Source organism: Neomonachus schauinslandi, chromosome 8 (assembly GCF_002201575.2).
Source record: "Neomonachus schauinslandi chromosome 8, ASM220157v2, whole genome shotgun sequence".
Taxonomy (NCBI): Eukaryota; Metazoa; Chordata; class Mammalia; order Carnivora; family Phocidae; genus Neomonachus; species Neomonachus schauinslandi.
In genome coordinates this window covers 112,504,684-112,522,292 of record NC_058410.1, presented here as the reverse complement: position 1 = coordinate 112,522,292, position 17,609 = coordinate 112,504,684, and the positions used below count along the sequence as shown (strand labels likewise).

Below are 17,609 nucleotides of genomic sequence, written 5' to 3'. Positions count from 1 at the left end.
CAGTCCTGTCTGTAGGGCTATCTCCCAGCAAACACCGAGAGGAGGAAGTTGACCCTGCAGCGGAAGCGGGAGGAATATTTTGGCTTCATTGAGCAGTATTATGACTCTCGAAATGAGGAACATCACCAGGATACCTACCGACAGGTACAGTCGTCACCCTTTTCGATTACTAGTCATAATGGTTTGTCTCCTGGGAGTACTGTCATGGTGCAGGATTTCCAAGTCTTCCGGCTCTGATGTGCTGGTTAGGAATTACATTTATTCCTAGAACTGCTTCCCCTCTTTCTAATGAATAGCTCTGATTTTAGCCATTTTAAATAGATTTTTTTTTTTTTTGGCATTAATCACTGCAGTGCTTCTCAGACTTTAATGTGCGTACAAATCACCTAGGATCTTGATAAAAGCCCACCTAAGGATTATGATAAAATGCAGATTCTGATTCAGTGGGTCTAGGGTGAGACCTTCACTTCAAACAAACTCTCAGATGGTGATGGTGCTACTGGTCCCCAGATGGCAAGTAGTAAGGATCATGGGGCACAGAGTGAAAGATGAGCTCGCCCAGGAGTGGTGCAGTCCCTCTGGACCGTGTGACATTAGTATGTCCTTCTGGCAGCCGTAGCGCAGGGCCCCCGTCTGTCCGTCTGTCTGCAGGAACAGTAGTTACCAGCAGGCTCGGCAGGGAGTGTCCTGTCATCCTCACAGCTGTCCCTGCAGCCTGCTGAAAGAGGAGGGGAGGGACAAGAAGGGGAGGGGGAAGACCTCAGCAAGCCTCGGGAACTGAAGTAGCCTCTGCTGCCGCCGACACAGTCCTTAGGGTCGTCAGACTGGGTGCTGAGACATCCTGAAGCTGAAACCAACCATAGTGATCTCTTTGGTAACAGAAGTGAGGACTTCCAGTGCCAGCTCCCTTGGGCTCCCCGTCCTGGCACATGAATGCAGCCGTCAGAGCCCTTCCAGTCCTTGGCGACTGTTGAGGAGGAAGATTCTGAAGGAGGGGTACCCATTTTGATCATACCTGTTGAGTAAGTGCCAGCCCAGAGTGAAACAGACTCCAGAGCAAGAGGAAAAAGCGGTTGATCCTCTTAGGTTGTGAAGCCTATTGCTAGTCGATGTGAGGGGTTTATTTGGGGAGGTTTCCTCACTTTCAGTAAGCTCTCGCTCTCATGGAAATGTATTCCAGATGGACAGGTGGGTTTCACTAGACTTTTTTGGTGTGTCTGTCACTTCTTTCTAAATATAAAATGTGCTCTCACTCTTACTCCCTGGATTCCCAGTTCCTAAGAAAACAACTTCTCAAAAGAACAAACTGGCATTTGTGTTTTTAGACCTGACTTCTCTTTTTCAGATTCACATTGACATTCCAAGGACAAACCCGCTCATTCCGTTGTTCCAGCAGCCACTTGTACAGGAGGTGAGGGAAGTACTTGACGTTCTGGGCCCTTCTCCCCAGCCCCCTCAGCCCCCTCTGCCCCGCGGTAACCCCTGCAGTGCCTGTTCCGCACGGCCGTGCCCTAGGCCTCCCTCCAACCGTGGGCAGGTTGACGGCCGATCGTGGAAGTGCCTCATGTTCAGATGTGGAGCTGTGGTCCCTGCAGAGCGCATTCTTGGGCTTTCTCATCTGCTCTTCTTAACAAACCTAGGGGCCAGGTAGCGCTTTGAGAAGTTAAGGGACTTACCCGGAGTCTTACAGTTACCTGGGAACAGAATGAAGACTAGAACCCACACCTTAGAATTCCTAGTCCTGTGTTTGCTCTACTTTATCACGCTGGGGCGGTGTTTGGTTTTTATTGCAATAAGTATACATAACATGAAAGGTACCATTTTAACCGTTTTCAAGTGTACAGTTTCAGTGCCATTAAGTACATTCACACTTGGACAGCCGTCACCACCACCCATCATGAGGACTTCTTTCCATCTTCCCAACCTGAAACTCTGCACCTATTAAACAATAATCCTTCGTTCCCCAGCAACCACCATCCTACTTTCTGTCTCTGTGAATTTGAATATTTCGGGTACTTCAAATAAGTAGGATCCTATCATGTTTGTCCTTGTGTTACTGGCTTATTTCACTTGGCAGAATGTCTTCAGAGTTCCATCTATGCTGTAGCAGGTGTCATAATTTCCTTCCTTTTAAAACTGAGTTATAGTCCTTGTGTGTGTATAACACATGTTGTTAATCCAGTCGTCCATCCATGGGCAGTTGGGTTGCTTCCCCCTTTGGGGTATTGTGAATAACACTGCTGTGAACATGGGTCTGTACATACCTGTTTGAGTCCCTGGTTTAAATCCTTTTGGGTATACGCCCAGAGGCTGAATTAGTAGTGATATCGGGAGACCTAACAGGCTAGTGAAGCACATGGAAGGTCTCAGTGGGACTATTATTTTTTGACCCAAGCAGTAATTATAACCATCTTGAGATTAGGGATTTCCTTAGCAGCTTCACAGTAGCTAGGACACTGAGTGTAAGTGCTTTCTGAACTCTGTTTTCAGTTATCCTCATATAGAGAGGGGTGGTGATAACATGGCTCAAGATAATTTCTATTTGACTTTAGATTATATTCATAATTTTATTGGTGGGACCCCTCATAACTTACCAATAGCTTAAAGACGATTTTGAGGGTGACACCATTATTTTACCTCTAAGATTCAGCTCAGAGGAAGCTAAAAATCCACTGAGGATCCCTTTGTGTCTCTCATTGTTTCCACAGCTCAGCCCTGCTTATTCCTCACTTTAACTTGGAGATGTTCAGCAACTTCTCTTTTACCTGTGCATGCTGACTCTAAACTTTGAGACAGGGAAAGTAGTTTGTTGAAAATGCTTTTCCTAGTAGTGGAACATGAGTACAAAGAAGGAAACTCAAAGTATATTCTTTCCATTTTTTCTTGAATCATCTTTACATCTAGCAGGCTATAGTCAAAGAGTATTACTTAATCCTTAAAATGCCAACCAAGGAGCAGGGAACTAACACTGAATATTGAAAGACTTGCTTTGCATATCTGAAAGATACTTGAGAATTGACTATAATAAGTCAGAATTACCCGCACAAGTACAAGAGGTACAAGAAAAACCTTTAGGGATTATCCTCTTTGCTCCTCTCTACAAGGCAAGATTATCCCAGACTGTTTCTCTGTCATGAAGATTCCCTGGTCTCCCCTGGTAACCAGGCCTGGTGCTCTTCAATTTCCATGTCTTCAGCATCTTCACTTGTACAGTGTTTGTGCGTCTGCATTGTCCCATCCTTTTTTTTTTTTTTTTTAAAGAATTTATTTATTTATTTATTTGACAGACAGCAAGAGAGGAAACACAAGCAGGGGGAGTGGGAGAGGGAGAAGCAGGCTTCCCGCTGAGCAGGGAGCCCGATGCAGGGCTCGATCGCAGGACCCTGGGATCATGACCTGAGCCGAAGGCAGACGCTTAATGACTGAGCCACCCAGGTGCCCCTGCATTGTCCCATCCTGACCGGAGAGGGACTCTCACAAGTCTCCTGACCATGAACCGCTAGCTTCCAGGCACTTGGCCATTGTTAAAACCAGTCAGTTGGGATTTGTGTATTCACAAGGAGCTGATAGCGTGGAGTAGAAGCCCTGGTGAGTCCTTCAGAACTAACAGAGACGCCCAGACAGATATAGGCCACCGGGCAGGGGCTACTTGAGATCTTTCTGAGCATGGTGGGTCTAGCTTGAGCTTCTGTTCCAAGGGAGGTAGGAAAGAATTTAAAAGGTTCTCCATTAGCATATTGGGCCTAACACAGGTGAGGATGCCACACCCTTCCCTCGGCCCCAGAGAGCAAGTGGGCAAGTCTAGTGGAGGCAGAGAGGCCACCTCGCTTCCAGGCCGGGCTTTGTTCTCATTGCCTGTAAGGGCAGGAGTGTAGACAATGGGTGTGTTTCTCAGCTCCCTCTGCCAGCTGGAAGGCAGACGCAACATGGGGGCTGTGAAACATCCTTTATTGTGTCTCTAGATTCTCTACTTCTCTCCTATGCTAGCTCACCAACTCCAAAACCATACAAGCATTTCCTTGCTATTGTTCTCCCTGGCGGTGGGGGTGGTTCTCCCTTGCACCTGACCTCTGAGAAGGCCTCTGCAGTCTTCCCCAGAGCCCATGCGCTGTGGGGGCCCACTCATCTCCCGTACCCCCGTCCGCGGTCACCATCAGCTCTGCCATTCCTCTGGTGTGGCTCCTAGAGACATGAGGCAGCCCAGTCAAAGCCAGTGTAAAGAATTTGTTGAACTGGGGAGTTGGCGGTCACCAGGATGAAGCCAGGAGATAAGCAGCATCAGAGAAGATGGGGCAGGAGGCGGAGGGAGGATTGAGAGGGCCTAATGAAGGCAGAGGGACCCCCAAAATCTTTTCTTTCTCCCCACTGTAGGTCTCTGGCCTCTTGTGGCCAATATACTTAACCCCAGCAGCTTTCCCATGGAGTTCCGGGCTGATTTCTCTGTTCTCAAGGTCCCAGCTGTAGGATTAGGTTTATTTGACTTCCTGTCCCCAGCGAATGTCCGGGTTGCGTCCTGATACACGAAGTGACTTCCTGCATTGACAGTCTGTCCCTGGCTCCCAGTCAGGCGGGGCTAGAAGTACATCTAGGTCTATGTTTCTTTCCGTCTCCGTGGGGAGAAGGAGCGTGGTGCAGAGGGTGTTTCCTCTTCACTTCCTGTGATGATGAAAAAGATTTAGAAAAGGTATCAGAGCTAAGGTGTTCTACCATCTTGCTTCTGGAGCTGGAGAACCAGTCGTCTACAAATGAGAGTGTGGGGGCCCGGTCAGTGCCGTCCATAGCAGACCTTCTCCTCAGCCATCTGTGTCACTGTCCTGCCCTTCTTCCACCTTTACATCACAGTGACTGCCTACTGCAAAGAGAGACAGAGGGCAAGAACTGTCCACCCCTGCTTAAAAACAACCAGCTTCTTAGGAACTTTCTGCATTTTTATATACTTCCTTTGTCCCACAGTAGTTTTAGAATTTAATAAAAGTTCGGCCGCATCCCCGAGGTACATTGTGAGGTGGGTAAGTGCAGGGAGGGAGCGTAGCCCTATGATTAACAGTCATGTCTTCTTTCTCATTTTCCTAGATCTTCGAAAGAATTCTATTTATCTGGGCCATCCGACACCCTGCCAGTGGGTATGTCCAGGGAATTAATGACCTGGTCACCCCGTTCTTTGTCGTCTTCCTCTCAGAATATGTGGGTAAGAAGCATGAGTACCAAGTTGAACAAACGATTGCTGTTTCTTATCTGCGGTGTGTTTGTTTTTCCCAAGAGTGCAGCCAGTAGGCATGTCTTGCTAAAAAAGAGATCGTGGCCCTCGAATACACAGCTAACCCTGTTTTGACAGCAGTAGCAACCTGGAGTTAGTTTCTCTCTTGAGATGGCCACAGTTCTCACCTGGAAACGACCTGCACAGAAGGACCAAATGGATACCTTTATGTTCTGCCATACACAGATGGTTCGAAGCTTTATTTGAGGTCATTTTGGGATTGTTTTGAACTTGTCTCAAAGGCCATCCTCCATGAAAGCTGGAATTTTAGATTGTACATGAGGCCTTCACACTTGAGTTCACATGCTGTATCTTAGCAGCAGGATGTGGCCGTGTAGAGGAGGAAAGCTGGGGGCACCAGAATCGAGCTCACGTTGGAGGTAACGGAAGGGGCCGAGGAGAGCTCCAGGACCTTGATTTCTCCCTTCCTCCTTCGCCTCTTGCCCCATTAGGTGTTTGTCACTTTGGATAGAAGGAGTGGATATCATGGCGGCAGTTCAGTTTTCTTAACTTAACTCCAGCCTCCTCCTCTGGCCAGGCCTGAATTAGGCAGAGTCTTAAAAGGGGTTAAGGATCCTCCCCTTCTCCTTTTGGTTTCCTCAACCTCTTGTGCTTAGAGATTCACAGGAAAACCTATCTGTCATGTTGGTTCTCTCAGCCAGTTAAGGGGGAGCTCATGAGGAAATAAGAACGTTGGAGGGGTCTCAGAACACCATCCGTGTGATCCCCTCATTTCACCGATGGGTCGTGAGATGCCCTGCCTCCTCATTGGTGGCAGAGCGAGGACTAGAACCCTTTTCTTTAGGCTCTGGAGGCGGTGGGTTATTGTGGGTTTTGGAGGAAGCCAGTGCAGGGGGGGAGGAAGGTAATGAGAAATAGACCAGAGTAGAGCCCCTTGGAAGGTAAGGGCGTAAAAATGTCTCACTTGATCCATCTCATTGTTTTCTGGTGGGCCTCAACGGATGGCGTTTTGGTCTTTTATGAATGAGGCAGTCTCTGAAAAGTAAGGCAACTGAATGACACCATCCCTAGTCCCCCTTAGTGGCAGCAACCAGGGCAGAACTGGGAGTAAGGTCACCCTTGCTCACTCAACCAGGGGATCCCAAGCAAAAGAAAGATAAGTTAAAATGTAGCTACCAAAAGCATATAAATAAAGCTTTTGCTATAGGACTTTTCATTTTCCCTTCACATTAATAGGTCAGCTTTCGGAGGCAGCTTAATTCTCTGTGTTTAACTTTATTAAGAGCAGTGCAGCTGATCTGTTGGGATTTGGGGGTAGTTTCTTGCAATAGCACTTTTCTGAAATAGTATTAAAGGATGAGCCTAGAAAGGTATTAAGCCATTCACTAATCGACATTTGGAGTGTAAACGCTGGCGTGAAATCTTGGTAGCAGTATTAAGCCAGTTTGAAATAATCCGCAGCAGCTGCAGTTATAATTGGATGTTTAATTATCCTGTTAGCTGCCACTTATATTTTGTACCAAATTTTCCTTTTCTTTCTGTAGGCACAACGCTGTGGGTCCCACCAAGCACTGTGCCTTTCTTTGATAGATGTGACTGCATTCTGATCTTGGTATTTGTCAGCACCACCTGCTCACCCGCAGTGTTTACGCAATAAAGCGTGGGCTTCTCCACCCTTCCTTGGGGCCAGTCTTGGTGAGGCTCTACCCAGTTTTACTTCTGCAACAGACTTCAGAAGGGTCTTGGTACCTCCTCCTAGACGGAGGAAGGTGGGGTCCATTCATTTTTTATAAAAACTTTAATTAGGTTAAGTTTCAAACATTTGTAAAAGTAGAAAAATAGCATGCCACAAATCTTATCTCTCACCCACCTTCACCAGCCAGTCTTGTTCCATCCCTGCCTCTGGCCATTTTCCACCCTTTCCTCTTTGTGAATTATTTGGAAGCAATATCAGATATCATATCGTTTCATCCATAAATATTTTTATATGTACCTCTAGAAGACAATGATTAAAGAAACCCACAGCCATAAATGCCCTATTAACAGCTAAAAAGTTATAATAGCTTCTGAGTATAATCTAATATACAATCAGCATCCACATTTTTCTCATTCTCATAAACATGTCTAATAGTTTATTTGAATCAGGGTGCAGATTGGGTCCACACGTTCTAATTGGTTGGTGTGTCTCTTAAATCTCTCTCATTCCATCAGTTCCCATCCCTCTTTTCCCCTTAGGATTCTGTAGCTTTAGCACCTTGTTTTTCCAGTTTTCAACCTGGGGCTTTGCCGTGCCAGCCGGTGATAACAACCTGATTCTTAAAGCACTTTACCATTTTGCAAAGCACTTTGACATACTGTATTTCATTCAGTAGGCCCCAGTATTTCTTTAAGGTAGGTGTATCAACTCAGTTTACAGGTGAGAAATCCAAGGCTCAAAGATTTAATGAGCTTTCCAGACTCAGACCCAGGTCTTTTGACCTTAATACCTGTCCTCTTTATATGATTTGGTGGTGTTTCAACTTAGATTCCTGTTCTTGGACTTCTAATGGCTCCCTCTACTCCATTCTGTGCCCCAAAGAGGGCAGTACCTTTCTTACTGCACCTTGCCTTTAAAAAAAAAAAAAAAATTGCGGTAGAAGTACATGCTCATTAAAAAAATCAAAACGGGCGCCTGCTTCTTCCTCTGCCTGCCGCTCCCCCTGCTTGTGCTCTCTCTCTAATAAATAAATAAAATATTTTAAAAAATACATATTTCTCTGAAAGAGAGTCCCAGAAGTGAGATTGGTAGTCCTAAGAGCATGCCAAACAGGTACTACTAAATCACATTCCAGAGAAGTTTATACCAGTTTATACTGCAACCACTAATGTGTGGGTGCACTTTTCTTTGAATCCTTAGCAAAACTAGATATGTCAATCTAATCCTATTTCTGCAGCCTGGTAAATTAACCGTGGTCTGTGTTTCAGTTTTTGCTTCACTTGCTCTGGAGTGAGGGGTACATATTAGCATTTCTGTCTTTGTGATCTGCTTGTTCAAATTCTTTACCATTTTTTCCTGTTGGATTGCTGGTCTTGTTGTTCTGTAAGGACTTTTTGTAAATTAGATAGATTCATCCTTTATCTGGTATGTGTTAAAAATACTAGGTCCCACCACATGAAATTGCTAATATTCAGCCATTTTTACCCCTGTACCCCCCCCCAAAATGGGAATTTTATATGGCTCAACCTAATATTGTTTTTCTCCAAGACCATCACTTGTCTTTTAACTTTGTTTGTTGTGTCTCCTTATGTAGAACTTCCTAATTTTTACGTAGTCAAATCTGCCCATTCGGCAGGTGTTTATGAGCTTGTGTTACGTGCCCGGAGATAGAGGGGCTGAGCCGACAGGCGCGGGCCCTGCTCTCTAGTGGAGGTGCTCAAAAACCGTGCTGAGGACCCGAAGGAGACTGCTCCTCCTTCGTGGTTTTGGGATTCAGTATCTTGCTTAGGAAGTCTTTCCTTCCCCACTCCAATATTATGAAAATACCCTCCCGTGTTTTCTTCTCTTGTGGGTTTGTTTTTGCATTTAGCTTTTTAAATTTCATTATTAATTTGCTTTCCCGTATGGTGAGGGTTGAGATTAAAGTTCCCGTGCAACCCAGTGGTTCATTATTTCAGCAACCTTTTATAAATAACCATCCTTTCTTCGCTGCTGTGACATCCCTTTTCATGATATAATACTAATTCCTTTATTTACATGGCTCTACTTCTTTATTCTGTTCCATTTATCTCCATTTCTATGCAAGCAGCACACAGCTTGGGGTTTTGAGCTTTATTATGTGTTTTTATCATTATTCCAGGGCCCTTTCCTCATCCTTTTTAAAAAATTGTCGTGGCTCTACTTCCATATGAACTTTATGTTTCTACCTTTTTCTTTTTTTCAAGTTTTCATTTTAAATTCCAGGTAGTTAACATACAGTGTAATATTAGTTTCAGGTGCACAATATAGTGATTCAACACTTCCACACATCATCTGATGCTCATCACAAGTGCTCTGTTCAGTCCCCATCACCTGTTTCATTCATCCCCCCCCACCTTCTCCCCTCTGGTCACCATCAGTTTGTTCTCTGTAGTTAAGAGTCTGTTTCTTCGGGGCGCCTGGGTGGCTCAGTTGGTTAAGCGACTGCCTTCGGCTCAGGTCGTGATCCTGGAGTCCCTGGATCGAGTCCCGCATCGGGCTCCCTGCTCGGCAGGGAGTCTGCTTCTCCCTCTGACCCTCTCCCCTCTCATGCTCTCTCTCACTCTCTCTCTCTCAAATAAATAAATAAAATCTTAAAAAAAAAAAAAAGAGTCTGTTTCTTGGTTTGCCCCCCTTTCTCTCTCTCTTTTTTTTCCCCTTTGCTCGTTTGTTTCTTAAATTCCACCTATGAGTAAAATCATATGGTATTAGTCTTTCTCTGACTTATTTTGCTTAGCATAATACCCTCTAGCTCCATCCACGTCATTGCAAATGGCAAGATTTCATTCTTTCTTAGGGCTGAATAATATTCCATTGTGTATATCATCTTTATAAATTCATCTGTCGGTGGACACTTGGGCTGCTTCGCCTGGGCAGGTCCCACCAGGTAGCCTTCCCCCACTGCCCCATCTCACTGAACTCTAGCGTGGAGGATCTGCTCTATCAGAGCTTCTCCTATATCTCCTCCCTGATCTCTTTCCCACCGCTGTCCCTTCTATAAATTAGCACCTGATCCTACTTCATGGTGTGTCATATTTGTTGTAAAAGTGACTCCCTCTGAGCTGACAGAGAAGTTGTCTCTAGCTAGCCTGGCCCCCAGGCAGCAGCTTTATCTGCTGAAGCCAGCTGCTCATGTGGAGGTGGGTCACCTGTGGATAAGGCAGCTGTGTCTGGGCCCAGGGTGACGGTGCTAAAGGAGACGGAGTCTCCGGCCTGTGACCCCCGGGACTGCAGATGACCTCCAGACTCTCATCTATGAGAACTTCTGGGCTCAGATGATATTATTGATCTAGTTATGAACATATTAAGGTCCAGTATAACTGATAGTGTGGTCATCATCAAAATAAATTGCTTAATGGCAACTATTTAAGGGATACATATGAAGAAATCCTTCAGAAGAGCAGAGTTCATGATCTTGTTTTCAAAAACAGAGTGGTGTCTGCTGGTTTCTGTTGGTACAAAAAGAAACAGTATTAAATCACTCTCCCTCTTCTCTTCTGCAGGAAGCCGTATAGTAGGATTTTCATTTCAAGTTTTACTTGAAGCGTGAAGTTTTCAGAAGCATCACAGCCATGGAACCCCCAGAAGGGAAGTCTTTCCCAGGCCTCTGACTTAGGAGTCCAGTTCCCCATGTGACATTTCCACTTGGATATGTTGTAGATGATCAGATTAGGGCTAGCGTGGCTACATGTGACTGGGAACCCCAAATAATAGTATCTTAAGATAGAAAAGCTTATTTCTCTCACATGAAAAGTCAAGAGGTCAGTAGTCCAGGGCTTGTATGCTGCCCTAAGATATCAGGGACCCAGGCTCCTCTCTCTTATTGTTCTACCATTTTCATTCAGCCTCTGGTTTCCTTCTTGTGATCCAAGACAGTTATTTGTGCTCCAGCCATCATGTCTGGATTCCATCCAGTATGGAGGAAGAAAGGAAGAAAGGCATACTCCTTCCATTTAAGCACACTTCCAAAAGTTGTATATAGTGCTTGGGTTTGAATCTCTTCTGTCTGCACTTAGTCATATGGCTATAGCTAGCTGCAGATGAGGCTGGAAGCCCGGGTGCCAGTACCCTTTAGGGGTCCCTTCACCAAGAAGTAAAGGGAAACAGTTATTTGTGGACAGCCTGCAATTTTTGCTACCCTGAGGCTCCGCAGCCGCCATGTTTCACTGACTCCTTTTCTCCCCACACCCGGCCACACTTTTGTCTCAGTTGGCAGCATTTCCTGACTCCAAAGTCAGAAATGCTAAGAATTGGGCATGAGTCTCAGCCTTCTATATCCAGTGAGTTACAAAGCTCTGATGATTTTCTCAGTGTTTCTGGAATCTGCCTCCCTCTCCATTCTCCTGTGACCGCCCTAGGTCAGGCCTGGATTGCTGAAATGGCCAATCATGTTTTCCCTTCTCTGGTTTTATCCCCCTTTCAAATCTACCTTACACGCCGTTCAGACACACACCGGCCCATGCAGCTCCTCTGCTTAAAGCCCTTTGGTAACATCCCGTCACGTACAGGTTCAAGTGGCCGGGTTATCTAGCTCGTGCAAGGCCCTGTGGGATCTGCTTCCTCCTCACCCCTTCAACTCAGCCCTCCCAAATTGACATTTGTCATCTAAAGCCTGTCCTGCACCATCTCCTCCTTCTTCCCTGGGCTAATCCTCGTGCATCCTTTACAGAAGGAAGCCTGCCCCTCACCCTCCCCTTGCCCACGTCACCCCAATAGTGCTCTTTCCATGACCCTGTACGTTTCTTTTGTAGCACTTTACCACACTGGTTATCGTTTGTATTGTCTTCCTGCTCTCTGCCACCAGATTGTAGGATCCTTTGAGACCAGAGACTATTTTAAATATCTTATATTCCCATTGCTTTCATTTTGATGTCCAAAATAGGCCTTTCACACGTGTCTAGATGAATGACAGAATGAAAATGTCACTATAACTTTGTCCAAGACATTTGGGGATTGGTATGGCTTTGCTACGCTTGGCCACCAGAGGGCAGTGGATTACAATATTTTGGTGCTGTGCTGAGTTAGCCAGTTTTCTCTCTTCTAAGGGATGGACAGCATGTATTCATTGAGCGTCTGTACTGGGCACTGGGGATGTGAATCATAAGTAAATCAAGTAGACAAAAATCACTGGCTTTTACTTTTATTTATTCAAGGAAAATGAAAGCTTACAGTTTCCAAAAGACTGTATAAGAATATTCATAGCAATTTTATTCTTATAGACAAAAACTGGAACCAACCTAAATAATCTGATACAGGAAAATTCAATGGATTCGTACTAAGCAATAAAAAAAATGAACTATTAGTAAACGCAACAACATGGAAGAAACCATCCCAAAATCACTATGTTGAACAAAAGTAGTCAGAAACCAAAAAAGTACACATCGTGTGATTCCATTTAAATGGAATTCAGAAATAATCCATGGCAACAGAAATCAAGGCAGTGGTTGACTGTGGTTGGAGATTGGGAAGAGGCATGAGGAAATTTCTGGGGTGCTGGAAATGTTCTCTATTTGGACTGAGGTATCTTTTACACAGATGTATACATGCGTCAGAATGGAACTGTGGGGGCGCCTGGGTGCTCAGTCGGTTAAGTGTCCGCCTATGATTTCCTCTCAGGTCGTGATCTCAGGGTCGTGAGACCGAGCCTCCTGTCAGGCTCTGTGCTGAGCATGGAGTCTGCTTGAGATTCTCCCTCTCTCCCTCTATCCCCTCCCCGCCTCCCCACTTGCACACATGATCTCTTGCTTTCAAAAAAAGGGGGGGGGGGACTGTGCACTTACGTGTAGTCTACTGTATGTAAATTACACGTAAAAAGAAATCGCTTCACAGAGCCTAACTTCTGATGAGCAGACACGGACAATGAATAGAAAAGCAGGTATTTTTTGCCGGGTTGTGACGAGTGCTGTGGAGAAAACTGAAGCGGGGTTGATGCCGTGTTGGCAAGAGTGGTGACGGCAACAGGTTTCAAACAGGGCAGTGAGCCAGGGTCACACTGAGGAGAGGACATTGGTGCTAAGTCCTGAAGGAGGTGAGGGGCGAAATGTGCAGTTACTTTTTTGATAGTTGGCACGCAGATTTTCAGAGAAAAGGGCTTGTTGGTAAGAACCCCCCACGTACTCAGGCACCATGGACTCTGCCGCCAGGTCCTGGTCCCAGGCTGTTGGGGGTTAAACCCCAGCCCGTGCTCTCGGTTCCCGGGAGGCTTCCTTCTCCCCCTCATCTCCGACTCTCTGCGTGTGATACCCACCCTGCCCATCCTGTTCCTCCCTGTCTCGTGATGTGTGGAGGCCAAAGATGAAACCGGACGGACTTCTGTAGTAATGGTGGGTTTTCATTACGGGCTTAAAAGGACATTCCTTGTTTGCTTTTTTTTTTTTTTAAAGATTTTTTTTTTTTGTTTATTTGGCAGGGGGGGAGTCGGAGAGCACAAGTAGGGGGGGCAGCGGAGGGGGAGGGAGAAGCAGGCCCCCTGTCAGTCAGGGAGCCTGATGCGGGGCTCAATCCTAGGACTCTGGGATCATGACCTGAGCAGAAGGCAGTCACTTAACCAACTGAGCCACCCAGGCACCCCCTCTTGTTTTCTTTTAAAGCATAAACTTTATATTGAAGAATAATACACTTTTTAAAAAACACATATCTCATACATGCACAGCTCGATACATTTCCTCTAACTAGCCAGCACCCGTGTCAAGTCATGGAACATTTCCAGCACTGCCGAAATGCCCCTGTGTTCCCTTCTAGTCCCTACCCCTCAGAGGTAACTGCTTCACTGACTTCTAACACCCCGATCAGTTTTGCCTGTTTCTAAACTTTCTATAAATTAAATCATGTAGTAACAGTATTCCATTTTCTATCTTAATGCTCTTGGTTTGGAGGGAGTTGGGGAGTGTGGTTGATGCTGAAGTTTTTAGCGCCCGCCTTATTTAGACGCTTTCCTCAAGATGCCTCCTGGCCCCGTCTTCAGAGATGAAGTAAGTAGCCTTGTATGTGCCAGGCAGTTGAGGACTATGGGAGGCTCTTCCCAGCAACACACAGCCAGAGGGCTGAGCTGAACCACTTGGAGCTGACGCTTGAGAGCGGTGTGTGCATTTGGTGGGATGTCCAGGGCTGGATTTCCTGTCTCAGAGGAGGGAAGTTCTCCAAGGGCAAATTGTGGCTTATCATCTCTGGGACTTTCAGACCTCGCCTGCCCTCTCCCTGGCAGTGAGCTGAGTGGCACGTGCGTGCCTGCCTGCTGGCTCTGTCTCTCTGGCATCTGACCCAGAATAAGTGAGAAATTGTAACCGAGGAGAGATTGTGATAGCTAACATATGCAAGATGTTTGAGCCTAGATGAAAAGCCTCTGAGCAGCTGACATTGGGGGCCCTGGACTCCCCAGAGCCTGTTCACGTCATGGTGTCTTGGTGACATGCTGCCTGTCCCTGTGAGTGGTCTCTGGGCAGGTCCTAGAAGAGTAAGTATGCTGGACTGGGCCCTTCTTTGGCCCCTTTCGCCTGAATACTCGTATGGTCTGTGTTTATACGATCCGGGGTCCTAGAGCCTGTGCCAAGAGGCTGAGTTAACCAGCAGTCACGAATGTTTGCGAAGTAAAAGTAATACAGGAACCTGAGGAAAATTGAGAAAATGTGGCAGTATGCTGTTTTTAAAATTAATTTTAACTGGGGTATCATGACACACGTATACTCAGGCTACTCCACGCTGAGTTGGGTACAGCCAGAGATCATGTATCGTTCTGAGTTCATCCTTACCTTTTAGTCACCTCACTGACTGACAAGCACAGTGTCGGGAGGGGCTCCCTGGTCAGCTGCTTCTCTGCATCTTTGAGACAGCATGCCTCCCTTCTCACGAACCGTAATGCAGTCCTCATGAAACAGAACCGTCTCCCTGCGTGTCTCTGCTCTGTAGGAGCCTCAGAAGAAGTCTTTCCTCTGACCTTCTCCCTGGACGAGACCAGCTCTCCTTACTCTTCTTTCTCTGTCAGGTCATTTGACCTTCCAGGGATTAGCCGGGGGCCCCTCCACCCTCTCCATACTAGGTTTTGTGGTGGCATCCTTGTCCCAGCTACTGCCATCATATGCTTACCTGAAAATGCCAGATGAATAGTGCCCAATAATATTTATTTATTTATTTGAGAGAGCGAGCGAGCGAGAGAGAGAAATCCTAAGCTGTGGGGAGGGGCAGAGATAGAGCGAGAAGCAGACTCCCCAGTGAGCAGGGAGCCCGAGACCAGGCTGGATCCCAGGACCCTGAGATCATGACCTGAGCCGAAGGCAGACATCCAACTGACTGAGCCACGCGGCGCCCCCAATAATACGTTTATATAGCACTTAAGAATGATTACATACAGGTGATCAGATGAATTCCTTGACCCTTTTCTTAAATTGGTGTTTTCCTGGATGAAATATTTAAGTTCTTATTTTATGAGGTTCTTTAGATGTATGACCCCAATTTTACTTTTTTCCTTTTGTCAGTTTACTTTTGTGTTCAGAAAACATTACGTAAGGTATTCTTATGCGTCTGGTCTTAAAAAAATAAAAACAGGAATCAGGTAAACCAGAGGCTTTGGGAAATAGAAAGGCTGTCTGAATTCTGATGCTTCAAACCTTCTCCTGTCTGCCAGTTGGGCTGAATCATTCTGACCCAACAGATCACAAAATCTAGAAATTGCCGTGCAATCACAGATGGTTCCTGGGAAGTGCCTAGAGCAGCAAAGAGACAAGTTACTCTTGTCAGTTTAAGCAGAACCAGTTCTTCCCAGAGCTGTAGGGGAGTATTTGAAGCATATACAAGCCTGATTTCAGGCCCAGGACTTGGAGTTCTCAGAAAAATAAACACTTGACTGGAGTCACCACTCAAGTACATTTTATCTGCTAATAAATGGGCATGTTCTCGTCAAGCCCAGAGCGGGCAATTTGATTCTTATAAAGAGCTTTTGGGCTTCCTCTTTTTGGATGCTTTGCCTTTTAAAATAGCCATAAAATATCCTTAAAATCTCATTGCCTCCAGTCTGAGTCCTGGCTGTCGTATGCTCCATAATGACAACCGAAGACGCTGCCCTCATTCGAGACTGCATTGCTGGCATGGTTTCCCATTCCAACTTCAATTATATGTTGAATTTTCTCAAGTGGAATGTTTAATGATCCTTCTGAACAGACTGTTTATGCTGAATGAAGTTCTTCAGAGAGCATTTGGGCCTCCCTTTCTCTGCTGCTTTTTGCTGGTGCACTCAGCTCACAGTTTTTGACTGAATGTGTGAATTTTATCCTCCCAGCAGGCAGAACGCTAGAACTAAACTCTCCTCCCACTCCCTGAAAGGCTGCTGAACTCGCTGCCTGTGAAAGCAAAGGGCTAATGGGCAGGCCAGGCATCGGGGCAGCACATGGGGAGACGAGAGCCCCCGGGGAGGGCTCAGCATCTTGTCTGTTGGTTCCTTTGCTCCCTGGACAGCTCAAGGTTTGGAATTGGTACAGTTACTGAGAGTGGCATCTTACCGACTTAAGACCTCGTGTTGTTAGGTTTTCCTCCTTTAGACCGAATGGTGGAAATGGAAGGCTTTGAAAATTGACTTATTTTTAAGGTATGTGTTGGGATTAGGTTAAATTTGGCTGCAAATAAGAGATCCAGAACAACAGAGGCTTCAGAAGAGATAGAAGGTTATTTGTTCCTCATTTAATGACAATGACACTAGCTAACATTTACATAATGCTAATTTTGTGCCAGGCAGGGTTGTTCGCACCTTTCATGCATTAACGGACTGGTAGGGTATTACCACCTTAACCAAGGAGGCATTGAGGCACCCAAGTGAAGTCATTTGCCCGAAGCCACATACCTAGTGAGTGACAGAGCCAGGATCTGAGTCTGGCTCCAGAGTCTCTACTCTCAGCCCCATGCTATTCTGTCTGACAAAAAACCCACAGGCTGCCAGGGCCAATCCTCAGTGTTCTCGGGGACCCAGACTCTTTCTCCCTTGTTACCCTTACCAGTTACATTTCCACTGCAGTGTTCTGGAATTGTAGAGTGCCCGAGTTGGGAAAGACTCCTCAAATTCTTAGGGAGTTCTGGATGTTCATTTGGGAAATGTGTGTGGGAGTACCAGGGGTGGTTTTTGTCTGGAGCCTTTCTCGTGGGTTTCACAGTTTTCTTAGAAGCCTCTTCTCTCAGACAGGGGGCTGCTGCCTAGGACAGGGTGGAGCAGCTGTGGTCACTCAAGGAAATGGCACTGTCCTCCCGTACTGCTGGCCCGGCCCTGGAGAGTGGGCTGGCGGAGCCTGTGGGTCAGGTTGTCTGTGGTGGTGGGAGTTGGAGGTGACCGGGAATCCACCCCCGGGGAGGGGAGGGGCGGATATGTAACGTGGTGGGGGTGCGTGTGGTGCACCACGGGAGCATCTCAGAAATGTAATACGGAGGCCAAGAGAAAAAGGAAGATTCTGAACTGGGACTTAGAGCTCAGTAGTATTTAACTAAATCCATAGTATGTGTATGTTACATAGTAAGTGTTGAAGTTGGCGGCAGGGGGGCGGTGGAGGGGAAGATGATATTTCTTGGAAGGTTTTTTTTTTAATGTGATTTCTCAAGTGGACCTTTATATGTTATCTGAAGTCTTAGTTTCTGCAAGCTTAGTGTTAGTTTACAAAATCCTTATTCCTTTTTAGTGATAAAAGGCAGGTGTAGTCAATT

The 17,609-nt window shown here is 46.1% G+C and overlaps 1 protein-coding gene across 1 annotated transcript in view; it reads left to right on the top strand.

The window, feature by feature from the left end:
* TBC1D22B (TBC1 domain family member 22B) overlaps positions 1-17,609 on the top strand; it is a 71,274-nt gene that overhangs the window by 30,906 nt on the left and 22,759 nt on the right. The window contains exons 6-8 of the mRNA XM_021684614.2: positions 16-144; positions 1,346-1,411; positions 5,074-5,188. Coding sequence (XP_021540289.1) covers positions 16-144; positions 1,346-1,411; positions 5,074-5,188 — 310 coding nt within the window. The remainder of the gene's footprint in view (positions 1-15; positions 145-1,345; positions 1,412-5,073; positions 5,189-17,609) is intronic.